The sequence below is a fragment of the Babylonia areolata genome, chromosome 30 (assembly GCF_041734735.1).
Source record: "Babylonia areolata isolate BAREFJ2019XMU chromosome 30, ASM4173473v1, whole genome shotgun sequence".
Classification (NCBI taxonomy): Eukaryota; Metazoa; Mollusca; class Gastropoda; order Neogastropoda; family Buccinidae; genus Babylonia; species Babylonia areolata.
In genome coordinates this window covers 448,800-467,399 of record NC_134905.1, presented here as the reverse complement: position 1 = coordinate 467,399, position 18,600 = coordinate 448,800, and the positions used below count along the sequence as shown (strand labels likewise).

At 45.4% G+C, this 18,600-nt stretch overlaps 1 protein-coding gene across 1 annotated transcript in view; it reads right to left on the bottom strand.

Moving 5' to 3' along the window:
• The window catches only part of LOC143275682 (F-box-like/WD repeat-containing protein TBL1XR1), a 42,468-nt gene extending 31,424 nt beyond the window's left edge, over positions 1-11,044 (bottom strand). The window contains exons 1-3 of the mRNA XM_076579974.1: positions 10,697-11,044; positions 8,086-8,285; positions 5,649-5,794 (exon numbers count right to left, since the gene is read on the bottom strand). Of these exons, the coding sequence (XP_076436089.1) occupies positions 5,649-5,794; positions 8,086-8,143 (204 nt within the window). The 5' untranslated portion in view covers positions 8,144-8,285; positions 10,697-11,044. The remainder of the gene's footprint in view (positions 1-5,648; positions 5,795-8,085; positions 8,286-10,696) is intronic.
• Between the last annotated feature and the right edge of the window lie 7,556 nt (positions 11,045-18,600).

Genomic DNA, 18,600 nt, shown 5'->3' with positions numbered 1-18,600 from the left:
TCAACAGTTTCATTCTGCCTAACACTTCGTTGTTGGAAAACACTGTCTTTGCCTTCTTTCAACAGTTTCATTCTGTCTAACACTTCGTTGTTGGAAAACACTGTCTTTGCCTTCTTTCAACAGTTTCATTCTGTCTAACACTTCGTTGTTGGAAAACACTGTCTTTGCCTTCTTTCAACAGTTTCATTCTGCCTAACACTTCGTTGTTGGAAAACACTGTCTTTGCCTTCTTTCAACAGTTTCATTCTGCCTAACACTACGTTGTTGGAAAACACTGTCTTTGCCTTCTTTCAACAGTTTCATTCTGCCTAACACTACGTTGTTGGAAAACACTGTCTTTGCCTTCTTACATTCTGCCTAAATCATCTTTGCCTACTTTCAACAGTTTCATTCTGCCTAACACTTCGTTGTTGGAAAACACGATCTCTGCCTACTTTCATTCTGCCTAACACTAACCACAACACAGACATGGGTCTGCATGACAATGGGAGTGGACAAAAAGAAGGAAGAAAAAAGGGGGTGAGGGGGGGGGGGTTAAGAGGGTTGCTAGCAATGTACAAGTAAGTGTTTGTCTCAAGTCAAACGTTTACACAATGAGACTGCGACTTGGAGAGACCGAGAGGATTGGGGAAGAGTCAGGCTGAGAGAACATATATGGAAGGTTGGTTGGTTGGGTTTTTTTTTGGGGGGGGGGAGGAGGGGGGGAGGTTGGGGGGGGAGAGGGGTAGAGGACATGGCAGATTTGAGGGGGTGAGGAGAAAGAGAAAGAGAGAGAAAGAGAGAGTGTGTCTGTGTATGGTGATGAGCGGGTGGGAAAGACAAGAGAGGAATCTTCAATCACCGATATGTGTGACGGGACATTAAGCGAAATCCCTCCACAACACAGGAAGACCAGATGCATTCTATATTACTATCATTTAACTTCTGCCCGAGTTGTTTCTGTATCTGAAAAGTGATAACCTAAGACACAACTTGACCATTACCAAATTAGATGTACACAAGGCTAACACGTGTGTACAGCATGTACAAGACATACTGAGCACAGGCATGTTGATGTGACAAAACACCTTCCCCTTATCACACTGGGAGAAGTTCTGATGCACCACTTGTTGCACAAGGGGTTATGGCATCAGCAGATTCACACGTGTCTTCACTGGTGCACATGTCTGTCAGTCTGTTCAATTATGCATGGGTGCGCGCAGCTCAATATAATGCACATGTCTCGTGTGGAGAACATCCGGCGTCATTCAGTGCAGCGGGACAGGACGGACGTTCCCCTTCACTTGAAGGGCGTACAGCATTTTCCTTCATCCTCAGCATGTATTTATAGCTAAGGGGTCATTACAGTCCACACATGCTTTTACTGTTTAACGCCGTGCCAACCACACAGGGCTGAGAAAAACTGTCAACATCAGTCACGCAGAACACACATGTATACACTGGCTTTCTCTCACACCCATTCATGCACTCTATCCAATATACACAAACAGGGTGGAGCATTTAAGATCACTCTTCTCTGTACTCCTTGAGAAACAGATGGAGAGAGAGAGGGAGAGAGTGGGAGAGAGACAGGGGGGTGAAAGAAAGAAAGAGAACCAGGGGCTGGGGGGAATGTCTGATAGAGGTGGGGGGAGAGAGTGGGAGAGAGACAGGGGGGTGAAAGAAAGAAAGAGAACCAGGGGCTGGGGGGAATGTCTGATAGAGGTGGGGGGAGAGAGTGGGAGAGAGACAGGGGGGTGAAAGAAAGAAAGAGAACCAGGGGCTGGGGGGAATGTCTGATAGAGGTGGGGGGAGAGAGAGGGAGAGAGAGAGGGGGGTGAAAGAAAGAAAGAGAACCAGGGGCTGGGGGGAATGTCTGATAGAGGTGGGGGGAGAGAGAGGGAGAGAGTGGGAGAGAGAGAGGTGGGGGGGGGGGAGAAAGAGAACTAGGGGCTGGGGGAATGTCTGATAGAGGTGGGGGGAGAGAGAGGGAGAGAGTGAGAGGGAGAGAGAGGGAAAGAAAGAAAGAGAACTAGGGGCTGGGGGGATGTCTGATAGAGGTGGGGAGAGAGGAGAGAGAGGGAGAGAGTGGGAGAGAGAGGGGGGGAAAGAGAGAACCAGGGGCTGGGGGAATGTCTGATGGAGGTGGGGAGAGAGGAGAGAGAGGAGAGAGAGAGAGAGAGAGAGAGGGGGAAAGACAGAGAACCAGGGGCTGGGGGGATGTCTGATGGAGGTGGGGAGAGAGGAGAGAGAGGGAGAGAGTGGGAGAGGGAGAGAGAGAGAGGGGGGGAAAGAGAGAACCAGGGGCTGGGGGAATGTCTGATGGAGGTGGGGAGAGAGGAGAGAGAGGGAGACAGAGGGGGAAAGAGAGAGAACCAGGGGCTGGGGGGATGTCTGATGGAGGTGGGGAGGGCTGTAGTGTGGGGTCCCATGGGACAAATGTGGGAAGTGTGTCAGGTGTGTACGCGCGCCTGAGCGTGCATGTGTGAATGCGCACATCTGTGTGTGCAAATAGGAACAGCCAGCATTTCCTGTTCTGCATGGCTCAGACAGAACCGTCTCTACAGAAATTCAGGAACAGAATCTGATGTTATTCACATTATTCTGTTTTTCTGACATTTTGTCTGAAACCTGCTTGCTGTGTTGGTGAGCAGTATTAGTAAATTCGTTTTCCCTCCTATTAATTTCAAGTGTATAGGCGGAATTTTGCTAGTTTGCTTCAACCAAGACACAGCCTCCATGTAGAAATGAAAGGGATGCCGAGAGCAGGACAGCCAATAGCAAGATGCCGAAACTGACCAGGTCTATCCCACATGTCCCTCTGCTGAGAAAGTTTCCCCCTACAGTTAGGTAGAACATGGTTCAATATACACACTGCAGGGCTCGGTGGAAGATGGTTATTCATGGCTCAGTAGAAGAAAGAGGACTCAAATACCCCCAAAATGTATGCCCTTGCACAAAGGGTCAGAAATTCTAATCTTATATCGTTACAATTAACTGTAAGCCATTGCACAAAGGGTCAGAAATTCTAATCTTATATCGTTACAATTAACTGTAAGCCATTGCACAAAGGGTCAGAAATTCTAATCTTATATCGTTACAATTAACTGTAAGCCATTGCACAAAGGGTCAGAAACTCTACTCTTATATTGTTGCAATCTTTACAGTTTCAGTTTCTCAAAGAGGCGTCACTGCATTCGGACAAATCCATATATGCTAAACCACATCTGCCAGGCAGATGCCTAACAACAGCATAACCCAACGCGCTTGTCAGGCTTCGAGTGCATGCTTAAACATACTTGTGTACCTATCAGAGTGGATTTCTTTTAAATAATTTTGCCAGCGGACAACACTCTCGTTGCCATGGGTTCTTTTTCAGTGCGCCAAGTGCATGCTGCACAAGGGACCTCGGTTTATCGTCTCTCCGAACGTTTGATATTCCAAACTTGGGGGAAAGGGCGAGAGCTGGATTCGAACCCACACCCTCACGGAATCTATTGCCAGCTGAGCATCTTAACCATTCTGCAACCTCCCTCCTTGCACCACTTCCTTCCGTACTCTTTACAATATGCATTAAAACAAATAAAAAACAAACAAACAAAAAAACAAACTAGAATACAACTGACCCACTGACCCCCCCCCCTCCCCCCGCGGCCCCCTCTCCCCCTCCCCCAGCTGGCTGCAGAAAGGATGCAGACGAAGCACAGCACACTGAACCACAGCCAGCACGATCAATACGTGTGGGTGGGTAGAGCTGGCGACAGCCCAACTATCTCAAGATAACATTTCAAGAGCTGGACGATTAAGCCGCTGATAGTCCATACAACCAACCAACCAACCAACAGCCCTGACTGCCCAGTTTTTCAACGTTACTGGAGTTTTCCACCATCACCTTCCTCCACCCTCCAACAATTTCTCCCCCCACCACCCCCATGGTCTGTTTACTTTCCCCACCCCTCCTGCCCCCTTCGCCCACCACCCTCTCACACTACAGCCTTCCAATTATCATCGTCCTTGCCGAGGTCAGTATCAACCAGACCGCAAGGGGTCACCACCCACTCTGACCTACACGACTCCCTCACCCCACCATCCCCTTTTCCCAGCTGTGAGGCAAGCAACCTCCACCCCCTATTCCCCCCACCCCACCCCACCCCCACACACACACGCTTCTCCCCGACTTTCGCGGACAACTGAGAAACCGAAACGGGATTAAAACCTGGGAGATGGGAAGGGGGAAGGGCTTGGGAAGGCAGAACCCCCTCCCCTCCCCCCCCCACCCTCTCTCTCACATGGCGATGTATGGCGGGGCGGGAAAAAGAAACAAGTCACGGGACTGTCTCTGCCTATGACCCGACCGATCACCCCCCAAACCTATGGTCCGTTTCCCCTTTAGATCTCCCGCCCCCCCCCCCCCCCCCCACCCCCCTACGCAATGCCGTGGTTGGTGCGCGGCCAGACAGTGGTGCCACACAGGAAACTTCCTGAATTTTCGACCGACGAAGTTGGTCGCAAGGTCCGACCTACAGTAGCCAGAGCCAAGCACTGTAAAGGCTCGCGTGCGCGCATGTGTGCGCGCGCACACGCGGGTGTCCACGCACGCACGAACCCTCACCCACACACAGGCTGACTCAGCAGCGGGAGGCGAGGGTGCTACTATGGTTCGATCCAAGGAACGGCCACCACCTTTCAAGTTCGGGAGCACACACACACACACACGCAAGCAGCTATAACGGCCCGAGAAGAGAGAAAGAGAGACGGCTATAGTCCGTTTCAACATACAGCAGGCAGCTAAACTGAGCGCGAGCGGCGGCAGTAGCGTGCGTGGGACTGACGTGGCCTGGGGCAATAGCTGACTGCGTGCGTGCCTGCCCAACAAGCCGCGTTGCCACCATCTTTTTTCTTTCTTTTTTTTCCCCCTTCTCATTCTTCGTCTTTCTCTCTCCCTCTCTTTTTTTTTTTTTTTTTATGTTGTTGAAACGTGGAGTCGCACAGCGCCACGTCACGATCCTACCAGCCAACAACCGACGTAAAGTGAGAGAGAGAGACAGAGAGAGAGACAGAGAGACAGGAGTTGGCCAAAGCAACATACGGCGCGATGTTTTCACCATCAAACAACCGAAACATTCTGTGCAGGAATGTTAACTGCTCCTCTAACCGTCTTCACTCCACATTTAAAAACAACCTACAGTCTACCTGGCACACATGCAATACAGGATATGCTTTCTCTCTCTTTGTGTGTGTGTGTGTGTGTGTGTGTGTGTGTGTGTGTCTGCGTGCGTGAGTGTAGTGTATGTGTGTGTTATGTGTGTGTAGGAATGTTTGCGTGCACACACACACACACATTACATGCATGCAACTGATGCATGTTTGCCTGTCAATGTGTTGTGTGCCCATGTGACATAACTCGAGTATGTGGGTAGGATGAAAGATGATTCAGTCAATATTTTAGTTTCATGGTGTTCACTCATCAAACGAGCACCAAGCTGTTTTTATTTCGTGTGTACGCACTTATGCAACCGTGGGTGTCTGTGTACGTTTTGTGTTGCATGTGTGTGTGTGTGTGTGTGTGTGTGTGTGTGTGAATGGGCACACATACACACACACGCATGCCTCCGTCGCACAAGACACAGCAGAGAGCAAACCAGCAGACACTTCTCTGAAAGACTCACCTCGCCGATGCTGATCTCGGCTTCAGTGTACTGAAGTCCCTTCTGGATGATGGACAGCAAAGCTGCTGGAGGAACCAGGGCTCCATTGATGTTGGACTGACTGATGTGACTCTCCAGGCCAAACACAAATGCTGAGTGCACAAACCCTGCACATAACACAAACATATAATACATGAATGCACTTATACTGCGTTCTGAAAGTTCAAAGTGCACAAATCCTGGACATGATGCAAACATAATATAATAACGCAATACATTTATGTAGGTTTTTAAAGTTCACAAACTGTTTTGCAACGTCACCAATGAAACCACACAAGACAGAAACGCTCACACAAACATACACAGAACTGTTCTGGACCGACAGAATGGGGATATGGAATAAAGTTCTTTAGCATGTAAAGACTGCTTGAAAAAAAGTTTTTAGCAATTTCAGATTTGTTATGAACGAATGTGAGAGACTGTGTGGTCTGAACATATGCAACATGTTTAAACATAGATCACTACTGTGCACTTAACTGAACACAATGAATGACCAGGTCTGTACTGTGCAGAGTCCAAAGAAAAAGTGTTTTGATTACACATTTGTGAGCATCAACAAATGGCGATCAAATTTAAGATGATGAAGTGTAAACCAGTACATCCTGACAATAGCATTCCAATTTCTAATTTACCACTCATGATGATATATGCAAAGGAGAGTTGCAACTGACCTAACAAAATCTCTATTTTGCAAAGCATCAATATTATAGCTAAATCTTTAACTAAAAAAGACACACACACACACACACACACAAAAAGAAAAAAAAAAAAAAGGAAAGAGAAAAAAAGATTTTATTTGAATATGATAAAAAACAACAACAACCCTGTTTACTGGTCTTTCATATACAGAAGAAAACCCCCCCCGCAAAATCTGAGTGTCTCACTGTCAACAGACTGGAGCTATTGACAATCGTGTGAAAAACCACTTTGCACAACCTAACTGCCACCTGAGCATGTAACAACCATGCATTTTCACATTCCATGAAGATAAAGACTACCTGGTAATGAATGGAATGTTTCTTTCCTTGTCTGTAATGCATATCATCATCATGTCTGTGCTTGAATATTTCAGGGACTGCAAGATTTCCTCCTGCTTCTTCTATCATGAAAGAGAAATCTTTCTGGTGCTCCCTCCCAAGACGTCAACGATAAAACATCTCTCTCTATCACAGTTTCACTTTCCAGAGTAAAAACCAAGAATCACGCTCTACATGTGTACCACGAAAATATGATGCCGATTTCTATGCAACTTAATAATCATTCACAAAATAAGTAAACCGAGTAACATTGAAGCCATTTTATTATACTGATTAACGATTTAACATGGGAGACGGGTCACACTGGAGGATTGGGGAGTGGACAGGAAATGACAGAGGGACACCCTATCAATAAACATCATGACTCATTGCTGACACGCGCTCCTTGGCAAACCCTTTGAGTTTGAGCACTGCTTCCCAGTCTGTGCAATAGCTGGGTTTGACAGCCATAGGTAGACCAATGGAAAGGAAAACAAGAGGACAAGCGTGAAATACATACTCATCATCTCTGTTTAGAGGGAAGTAAGATGCATGAAAAATGACACAAGGATATGCACAAAGATACACACATCCATGGGAACAAAGACATGATATGCATCAGAATGACGCATGGATATGCACAAAGATACACACATCCATGGGAACAAAGACCTGATATGCATCGGAATGACGCATGGATATGCACAAAGATACACACATCCATGGGAACAAAGACCTGATATGCATCGGAATGAAACAAGGATATGCACAAAGATACACACATCCATGGAAACAAAGACCTGATATGCATCGGAATGAAACAAGGATATGCACAAAGATACACACATCCATGGAAACAAAGACCTGATATGCATCGGAATGAAAGGATATGCACAAAGATACACACATCCATGGAAACAAAGACCTGATATGCATCGGAATGAAACAAGGATATGCACAAAGATACACACATCCATGGGAACAAAGACATGATATGCATCGGAATGACACAAGGATATGCACAAAGATACACACATCCATGGAAACAAAGACCTGATATGCATCGGAATGAAACAAGGATATGCACAAAGGTACACACATCCATGGGAACAAAGACATGATATGCATCAGAATGACACATGGATATGCACAAAGATGCACATCTTGGTATTGACAAAGTGTTTTATGAAGTGAGAATGCAGTCAATGCCCTTGTTCACATGAATACACCATGTACATGTGTGCATGCACCCTGTATGCGCGTCTCATTCTGAGTGTGTGCACACATTCACATAGCATGTGATGAACACTGCAATGTGTATGCTTGTGAAACAAAGAGTGAAGGAGCTGATTCTACTGTTTAAAGAATCAAACACAACTCACCCGATTCCTGCAGATATCTGTAGACCAGGAAATTTACTTCGTCACTGGTAAAACTCATGGTGGTAGTGTCAAGCAGGCCAGTGGGTGCCTGCCAATGTTTCTTTCCTAGGAATGAAGCGGTTTACTCCACAGGACAGTCAGTAAGTGGAACCAAGAGATGGATGCCACTGGCAACCCTCGTTACGCTCCTCAATAATTTTCTGCAATGATTACAGTTTTGTCAGCCACTCATAAATCTGCACAACATTTAACTTGCAGCAGTGTGTGTGTGTATGTGTGTGTGTGTGTGTGTGTGTGTGTGAGATAGTAATGTGTATAAAATTTTGTTCTGTATACTAATTAACTACAATACAGTGACTCCTACCCCAAGCCTAAAAATTACAAGAACTGTATGCTGAACCTATGATTTTCATACCCAAGTTCATTAGTTTTAACAGTATAAGAGGGCAGAATATCAATATGGCACCAAACACAATGTTTTAATCACTAACTGGAACTGCGATAGATTTTTTTTATTCATATACTGATGAGACAGTGTAAGAGTCACAATAATCAAGTGAAAAATGTTGGTCTTCCAACCTGAGCGTCCTGGGTTCAAATCACAGATTTTTTTCTTATCTCAAAAGTCAACACATCTACAGACATGATAGATCCTTAACCCCATTTATGCGTGTAATCCACGTTGGTGTTTTGTGGGTTACAGAAACGAGTACATACTCAGCAAGAACACCCCTGAAATGGAGTGTGGCAGCCTACATGGTGGGGTAAAAACGGTCATGAATGTCAACACCTACCTGTGTACAAGTGAATGAGAGTTGCTGCCCACAAATGCAGAGGAAGACACTGGAGAGTGTGGCCTGAGGCAAGATGTACTAACAACTATTGTACATATGGGATTCATCCTCAGTCAGTCTGCTTCAGAACAGGATCATCAGTCCCTTCATTTTAATGTGATGGGACTATTAGGACTACACTGAATAAGCATGGAAAACTAAGTTATTGACAGGAATGGGTGGTTGGGGCATGTATGACGTGTGTGTGTGTGTGTGTGTGTGTGTGTGTGTGATGAAAGTTGAGTTTCTGTTTTGAAATGAACTCTTTACCTGCACAACTATGAGAAGGTGCTTCTTGTAAATCCTCCTTCAGTGTGAAAAACTACCATGCCTTATTCACGTATTGCACTGGAAAGTACTACCTTTTGTTGTAAGAAGACTGTTCTGTTTGAAACTCGCGCTGCCCTCCCTGGGAAGTAAAGAGTCTAATATGTTTCACTGTTTTGTTTGTTTTTTTTCTCTCCAAAATTTGCCAGGAAAATCCCTTTTGTTGCCGTGGGTTCTTGCATACATGTGTGCACCAAGTGCATGCTGCATGTCAGCCTCACTTCGGTTTTTCGCCTCATTTGAAAGACTAGCACCAAGACCACCACTCAGGTTCTAGCAGAGGGGGGCTGGGTGTGTGTGTGTGTGTGTGTGTGTGTGTGTGTGAGAGAGAGAGAGAGAGAGAGAGAGAGAGAGAGAGAGAGAGAGAGAGAGAAATCCCCATTTTTACCCATGGACTATTCTTTGTAGGGCGTATTACCCAAGGCCATAAATTTAGTGGGGAGTGGGGATGGAGACAGAGGGAGAGGGAGAGGGAGGGAGAGACAGGCTGCGAGAGAGGGAAAGAGATTTAGTGACGGGGGATAGAGAATGGGTAGAGGGGAAGAGTGAGTTTAGGGGTGGAATGATGTGCGTGTGAGGGGGTGGGGGGAGAAACTGACTCAGAGAGGACCAGTCAAGTGATGCCACGAGCTCTGCGGCGCCGCGCGGTGGCACGCGAGAGTAAGAGCGCACACACACACACTCACACACACACACACAAACACAGACTGACAGAGTGGAGAGAGGGTGGGGGGTGGGGAAGAAAAGGCGGGCCACGATAGCACAGGCTGGTCACATAACTGAACGGACAGGGTTTTTTCCTGGAATAGGCTATAGCAACGAAATGAGAAAAAGACTATAACTAAACATTTGCAGCTTGAGAAAAAAACATCTAAAATCCGCAAACCTGTGGGGACAACAGGATGTGGGTACTTTCATACACAGGGTAAGGTACATGCACGATAACAATGAACGTCTGAATGATCTAAATTAACGATATTTCGCAGATATTTCTTCCTCACCTACCTCAACCCAACCTCCCTTCTTCGTACCACACTGAATGAACGACACACACATACATGCACACGGTTATTAATATCAAAGTGGATACATTTTTCGACTGGCAAATAATCGAATGCAATATTCAATGTTTATTATAAATTTACAGGGTAGACCTAAACAACCAATATCTCAATTAAGAACGTTAACCTGTAACCTTAATGGAAATTTCTCACCTTTTGGAGATAAGCATATGACAACGTTACTAAAGATAACGTTATTACTATTAGATCATCTAGCTCATACATAAAACTATCTAAATGACCTGAGTTAAACCTTTTAAAGGCCCAACCAACCCAACCCACTTTTTTTTAACAGTACGCGTACACATCATTGAGAAGAGCTATTGGACCTGTATCTAAATAAATTAAGATAAAATGACACACGCAGGAATAAAGTCAAAATTCACTCACCCAATAAATCCGTGCTATGTTTTCGTCAGGCTAACTGTGCAACATCTAACTGAACGACGTCATTCAAGCAGAATTCAGCGACTTAGATTTTGCGCACACACTGACACAGCATGGCTGATGGCGCTTGCCTTGGAAGTCTTTGCGCGATAAACCTAAAAATATAGTCAGTTCAATGGTATGGCGAACCACATGCGAATTCAGTTGTTGCTCTAACACTGACGACGTAGCCACCTTTCCCTCTGACTGCCAAACGAACTAAGTAAACACAACCATCCACCAAAACAACATTGGAGACTGTAAAGGCAAGCAAACCAGGGAATCGCTGTCTCGCTCACTAAAACCTTTCACCTCCCATCAGGACAATGGCGGATGTATCGCGTCGGTTAATCTTCCTCCGTAATATAATCCAGCACTTTTCGGTATCTATCGCATATACACTATCTAAAAATAAAGTTTTACCTGCACAGTATGGTACCTTACATGTTAGTACGTATTTTAGTCTTGATCAAAGCTGGTTTTTATAACAACAAAAAAGAACGTTACAAACATGTTTCGCGTATGAATATGACAGATAAATGGAGACGGCACTCGCTCAGTGACGTCACACGTAACTGGGTCGCAAAGGAGGTTACTCTTGATGAGTATTACAGCATTTCGCATTCCAGTATTAACAAAAAATGTTTGACATTACTTTATCATAAACAAAACATGTCAAATTATGCTATTCGATATAAAGCGCTTATAGGATGTGTGATAAGAAGTATTTGCCAAGTAGTACAAGTTGCTCGAAATTATTTCATGTTAACACCCCCATTTCAGAAGTATACGAAACAGTCTGATCGAACAAACCAATTTCGAAAAACAAACAAACAAAATCAGGTTGTGACATAATGGGAGATATCAATAACAAAGCACGCTGTTGTGTTCGTCTAATCGACACTCAAATTACTGAATTCGATGCTGAACGTTTTAGAAAACGTCTGTCAAATTTCTGTTTCGTTTGTTGGTTTCGATGTCTAAATGCATGCTGAGTTCCCTTAAGCAAATGGAACCGCCTTGACCCAAAAAGTTCTGTTTTGCTTCACACCGAAACCAAGTCGTGAAAGCCGAAGCCGAAGTTATAAATAGAAGCACAGGGAAAAACCATGACCGAGCTACGAAACGGCGTTCGCGAGAAAGGCAAGGAGACCTTTGCTCGCTCGCTCGCCCGATCACTCTCTCTCTCTCTCTCTTGGCTGAGAAATCTTTTCAGTCTCTCCTGTACTCCGTTGTGAGACTCTCCACATATATATGTATGTGTTATGCGTTTATTGCATCGATTGCCTTGTGTGATTCTTTAGCTTCTGCTCTCTCTCTCTCTCTCTCTGAGTGCGCGCGCACGTGTGTGTGTGTGTGTGTGTGTGTGTGTGTGTGTGTGTGTGTGTGTGTGTGTGTGTGTGTGTGTGTGTGACGACTTCTGTCGTGGGTACGGACATAAGAAAAAGGAGTGCACAGCAAACCGCTCTTTGTCTCCGTTGCAGGTGACGCGAGGGAAGCGTTCAGTTTATACAGAGCACTGCCGCGCTGTTCAGTCCCACCCCTATATATCATTCTGTCAAGCGCCGTCAGTCACACGCCGCGCGCACTGACACGCACGAGCGCACACACACACACACACACACAAGAACACACTGAGACATATGCGTATGATGTATTAGGTATATGTTGCCCGTCGTCAAAATAAAGCTATTCAGTCCTCTGTGATAATGTATGACGTGCTCCACAGACTTACAGTTAGAGCGGGATTGTAATGTCTGTGACTTCTCAGTCTGTGGTCAACATACTGTTTGCGTCACTCTCCCTTAACCTCATGCTTCTCAGTGAGTTACCTGTTCCTGGTTGGTGGATCTTGTGCATCGGGCAGTCAGTCAAGTCAGAGTTATTTTTGGCTCGGCAGTCTCTCTCTCTCTCTCTCAAACTGAATCTCTCTCTCTCTCTCTCTCTCTCTCTGATCCTGCAAATGGTTTGTGAACAGAAACAAACCTTCAAAACAAAACAACAACTGGCAACAACATTGAACAACAACAATAACAACAACAACTGACAACACACACACACACACACACACACACACACACACACACACACACACACACACACACACACGTTCAAAAGTCCGAAAGTGGGTTTATGTTCAAATACAGTTAAACTGGCACTGGCACGCACACACACACACACACACCACACACACACACACACACACACCGTGCCGACACACACACTGACACACACGCCGTACACCGGCACACAAAACGCAAAAAGAAGAAGAAGAACTACGATGGTGTTTGATTTTTTTAAATGCGTATTTTTTTTTCTTTCTTTTTCTTTTTTCAGTTTTTTTAAAAACATATTTTTTGAAACAACTTTATGTGTTTCAACGTGTTCACACAAATTCAGTCACTTGATTTCCTTTTTCAGTTACCGCCAGCAGAACTGGGTGGAAAAACAACAACAATGATGACACTATCACTCAGTTTCCCTTCAAGTGTTAAAAAAAAAAAAAAAATCACTTCGTTTCGCTTCGTTTGCCGGTTTTCCATTGTCGCGTGTACTTTACCGAGTGTAGACTCGGTGCTCCACGACCGGATTTAAAAGACAGGGATTTACTTCTAGGTCCGTGAACCTAGCCCATTGACAATTAAAAGGGAGTGGCCTCGGCTTGTCGCTATGTACACGACTCCTCCCCCCCCCCCCCCCCCCCCCCGCCCCCCGCCCCCATCACCACCCTCACTGCCTTTTAACTGTGCCGCCACCACCACCACCACCCTATCACCACCACCACCACCACCACCCTATCACCACCACCACCACCCTATCACCACCAGCTCGTATTTCCGCGGAATGGGGACTCAAGCCAAAATGAATAGATCACGGATTCGATTTTGGTCCTCACGTTCGCTCTCTCTGTCTCTCTGTGTCTCTTTCTGTGTCTCTGTCTCTGTCTCTCTCTCTCTGCATTTCCCCCCTGTTACTGCTATGTGTAGGCCCTATTTCTATCAGACTTACTGTTTCATATTCACATAAGTATAGTATTTGATAACTGATGTATGCTTATGTGTGTGTAAGTGTGCGTGTGCGAAAGAGAGAGAGAGAGAGAGAGAGGAGAGAGAGAGAGAGAGAGAGAGAGAGAGAGAGAGAGAGAGTGTGTTCTCTATGTTTTTTTCCTATGTAGTTTATTAATACAATGCTTGTGCCTTGTGTGTGTGTGTGTGTGTGTGTGTGTGTGATTATTACCATGCTTACGCCTTTATGTAGTATTGTGCACGCACGTTATGACTTTAAGTAGCATAGTGTGGGTGCATGCAGTGACATATATAATGTAGTATTGTGTAGTGTGGATGAAAAAAAAACGCGCCAGTGCTTATCTAGTATCCTCGAAAATAAAGAATTTTGTCTTGTCTTCTCTCTCTCTGTGTATCTGTCTCTCTGTCTCTGTCTCTCTGTTTGTCAGCCAGTCCAGGAGGAAGGTGGCAGAATGGTTAAGACGCTCAGCTGCCAATACAGAGAGTCCGTGAGGGTGTGGGTTCGAATCCCGCTCTCGCCCTTTCTCCCAAGTCTGACTGGAAAATCAAACTGAGCGTCTAGTCTTTCGGATGAGACGATAAACCGAGGTCCCGTGTGCAGCACGCACTTGGCGCACTGAAAAAGAACCCATGGCAACAAAAGCGTTGTTCTCTGGCACTGAAAATTATCACAGTGTAAAAAGAAATCCCCTCTGATACAGGCACACAAAGATACAAGCAAGCACTCAAGGCCTGACAAGCACGTTGGGCCATGCTGCTGTCAGGCATCTGCCTAGCAGATGTGGTGTAGCGTATATGGATTTATCCGAACGTAGTGACGCCTCCTCAACTGAGTTGAGAAACTGAAACTGAAACTGTCCGCTGCACCCGTCCATCTGTCTGTCTGTCTCTCATCTGAATTGATATTTCACGCTATGAATGGAAACGTACATCAATGATGAATGTCATTCAAGTCAGGCCGAGAAGAGTGTGGAGAGCCACGACTGATTTAAGTTGCTGTCAGTGACACTTCCGGCGCCACGGCAGCCACACCCCCCCACCAAGTTATCAGTCTCCCTCTCCCCACCCCTTCATTGAGTGTACTGGGACCCGAGTCAGTGTCATCGCCTGACATTGTCGAGTGCTTAGAGGACTGGACTTTGAATCCGGCCGCGAGGGTCCTGTATTCGAATCCGGTCGCATAAGATCCTGTAGTAAATCGGGTCAGGGCGGGTTCGGCGTGTCACGTGTGAAAACACGTCGTGACTCGACGGATCATGCATCATGAATACTGTGAGGAATGAGTTTCGCTGGTGTGTAATACGCGGCAAGCAGAAGATCAAATTAATACGCACGTTAAAGATCCTGTAATCCATGTCAGCGTTCGGTGGGTTATGGAAACAAGACCATACCCAGCATGCACACCCCCCAAAACGGAGTATGGCTGCCTAATACATGGCGGGGTAAAAACGGTCATACATGTAAAAGCTCACCCATGTACATACTAGTGAACATGGGAGTTGCAGCCAATGAGTATCAGTATTAGTATCAGTAGCTCAAGAACGCTTATTTTTCAAATGATGAAACGAATTTTCGCACACAAAAGCCAGCGCGTGCGCTTTGAGGTAAGGGAAGCAACTACTAATTTACAATGTTTGTATGAACCATTTGAAGTTACATCCCTTACAAGATTCGTGTTCACTGAAAGTTTATTTCTGTGCGCGTGCGGCGCGCGCGCGCGCGCGTGTGTAATACAACTGGAGGTATATCAAAGACCAAGCATTAAGAATTGACATTGTGTAATGTGAACTGGACATCAGCGTTTTGACATCAGTGGAAAGACGCTTCATTAATAGACTGGTTTATCATCATCATCATCATTCTTCTTCTTCTTATTTCTATCATTGCTATCATTATTCCGTACTTTCCTTTCCATGGCATAAAATTCCCACCCCCACACCCCCTCCGACCCCCCAAAAATGTGAAGCGAAGGAAACAATTTATGAAAATAATCGACTTGAAAATGAAGCTGCAGTTATGGCCCTTTGACTACTTTCGGTTTTGAAGATGGCAGAGAGAGAGAGAGAGAGAGAGAGAGAGAGAGAGAGAGAGGGGCAAATTGCGGTGCGGGGATTTCACCCCGATTCACCTATTCCCAGTTCACCTATGTGCTCAGTTGCTCCGCGTGTGTGGGTGCGCGCGCGTGTCTGTGTTAAAAAAACAAACAAACTGAACAACAACAACAACAACAACAAAAGCTCATGTGTGTGTGTGTGTGTGTGTGTGTGTGTGTGTGTGTGCGCGCGCGTGCGTGCGTGCGTGCGTGTGTGTGTGTGTGTGTGTGTGTGTGTGTGTGTGTGTAGAAATTCCTGTGCCACTTTTTATGTGTGGTATTGGCCAGGGTACTGATCGACATTCATTTGTCGGTTGAGAGTCAACTTGGGTTTTCTTGTCTGTGAGACTGCAGATTGTTGCATTTGCGTTGCGCATGTATGTCAGTATGTGTGTGCCGTGCGCGCGCGTGTGTGGTTGTGTGTGTGTGTGTGTGTATGTGTGTGTGTGTGTGTTTGCATGCTTGTGTCGGTGTGTGCGCGTGTGCGGGTGGATGTGTGCGCAGGTTTCGTTCTTGTTTTTATTTCAATCATTTGTCTTTTTACTGATGTATTTTCCCATATCTATATTTTGATATCATATCTACTTGTTTTGTTTTATCGTTTTACTTTCAGTTTTACTGATGTTAAATTGCTTCAAAGGGCATTGGGTTCATTGGATGGTCAGACTAACATCTGCTGTTACTTTTTTATTATTTTTTATTATTGCTTTTATCATCTAATGTGGTGTAGCGAATATGGATCTGTCCGCACTTATTTTTTTTATCATCAGATGTGGTAACGGTTTTAGAACTGCTCACTGGCAGTTATTTTTATCATCAGATATCGATCAGTTGGAACTTATCTTTATCATCAGATGTAGTGTAACGTATATCGATCAGTTGGAACTTATTTCTATCATCAGATGTGGTGTAACGTATATCGATCAGTTGGAACGTATTTCTATCATCAGATGTGGTGTAACGTATATCGATCAGTTGGAACTTATTTCTATCATCAGATGTAGTGTAACGTATATCGATCAGTTGGAACTTATTTCTATCATCAGATGTGGTGTAGCGTATATCGATCAGTTGGAATTTCTCTTTATCATCAGATGTGGTGTAGCGTATATCGATCAGTTGGAACTTATTTCTGTCATCAGATGTGGTGTAACGTATATCGATCAGTTGGAATTTCTCTTTATCATCAGATGTGGTGTAGCGTATATCGATCAGTTGGAACTTATCTTTATCATCAGATGTGGTGTAGCGTATATCGATCAGTTGGAACTTATTTCTGTCATCAGATGTGGTGTAACGTATATCGATCAGTTGGAAATTATCTTTATCATCAGATGTGGTGTAGCGTATATCGATCAGTTGGAACTTATTTCTATCATCAGATGTGGTGTAGCGTATATCGATCAGTTGGAACTTATTTCTATCATCAGATGTAGTGTAGCGTATATCGATCAGTTGGAACTTATCTTTATCATCAGATGTGGTGTAGCGTATATCGATCAGTTGGAACTTATTTCTATCATCAGATGTGGTGTAACGTATATCGATCAGTTGGAATTTATCTTTATCATCAGATGTGGTGTAGCGTATATCGATCAGTTGGAACGTATTTCTCTCATCAGATGTGGTGTAGCGTATATGTGTGATCTTCTTCCTCGTTCGCCTCCCGTTAGATGAGCAGCCCGGTGTCCTCGATGAAGGCTGCCGTCCGTCGCAGCTCCTCCAGGGTGCCGTACAGCTTGGCTTCCACTGCTGTCGGTGTTGGCCAGTATTTCCTCCTGGATGCTGCATGCGTTGTACAGTCTTGAAGGATGTGGTCGGTTGTCATTGGTCCCTCACCACAAGGGCACTCTCCACTCTGTCCAATGCCAAATTTTGTGTGCATGTGGTGGAGCAGGCGGTTGTGTCCAGTCCTCAGGCGGAAGATCTTGACCTGTTCCCGTCGTTCCAGCAAATGGTATCTGTCTTCTGGGTTATATTCGGGGTGCTGGAGGCATATGTATGATCTGTCCTCGCTTCTTTCAATCCCCAGGTTGATGTCCTATCTAATACCAGGACATTAAACGAACTACTCCTCAGGCCAACCTTCCTTCCATGACAACGACCGGCTGTCAGCAGAATCTGATCTCTGAGCACGCGCAAATAACAAGGGACATAGATTATAATTCTGCTTTCATTTTCTGTGTATGGACATCACACTCAGATGTGGTGCAGCCTGTATGGATCGGTTCGCTCTCTCTGACACCTCCTTTGAACTGACGCTGAAGCTGAAACGACAGCCGACATTCAGACCGACAGTGGGAAGGGGGAAGGGGAAGGGGAAGGGGGGCGGGGGGGGGGGGGGGGGGGGGGGGGTGGTGGTGTGTGTGTGAAGGGAGTGGAGGTTCTTTAGTTGATCACCGAATATTAACTGAACAACGAAAAGCATAATACTCTTGATGGTATTCGCGGACACACACACACACACACACACACAAACACACACACAGACAGACAGAGACAGAGAGTCAGAGAGAGACAGAGAGACAGAGAGAGAGACCGGTGAGAGAGAGACAGACAGAGACACAGAGAGACAGAAAGACAGAGACAGAAACAGAATGAGGACGAGTATAAATTTTATGCACACACTTATCAGTACGCCTCCACACACACACACACACACGACTACACACGTACTAACACACACACACACCCCGTTATGATATAGGGGAAACAAACGATGTCATCGCGTCAACTGTATAGCTGCAGTT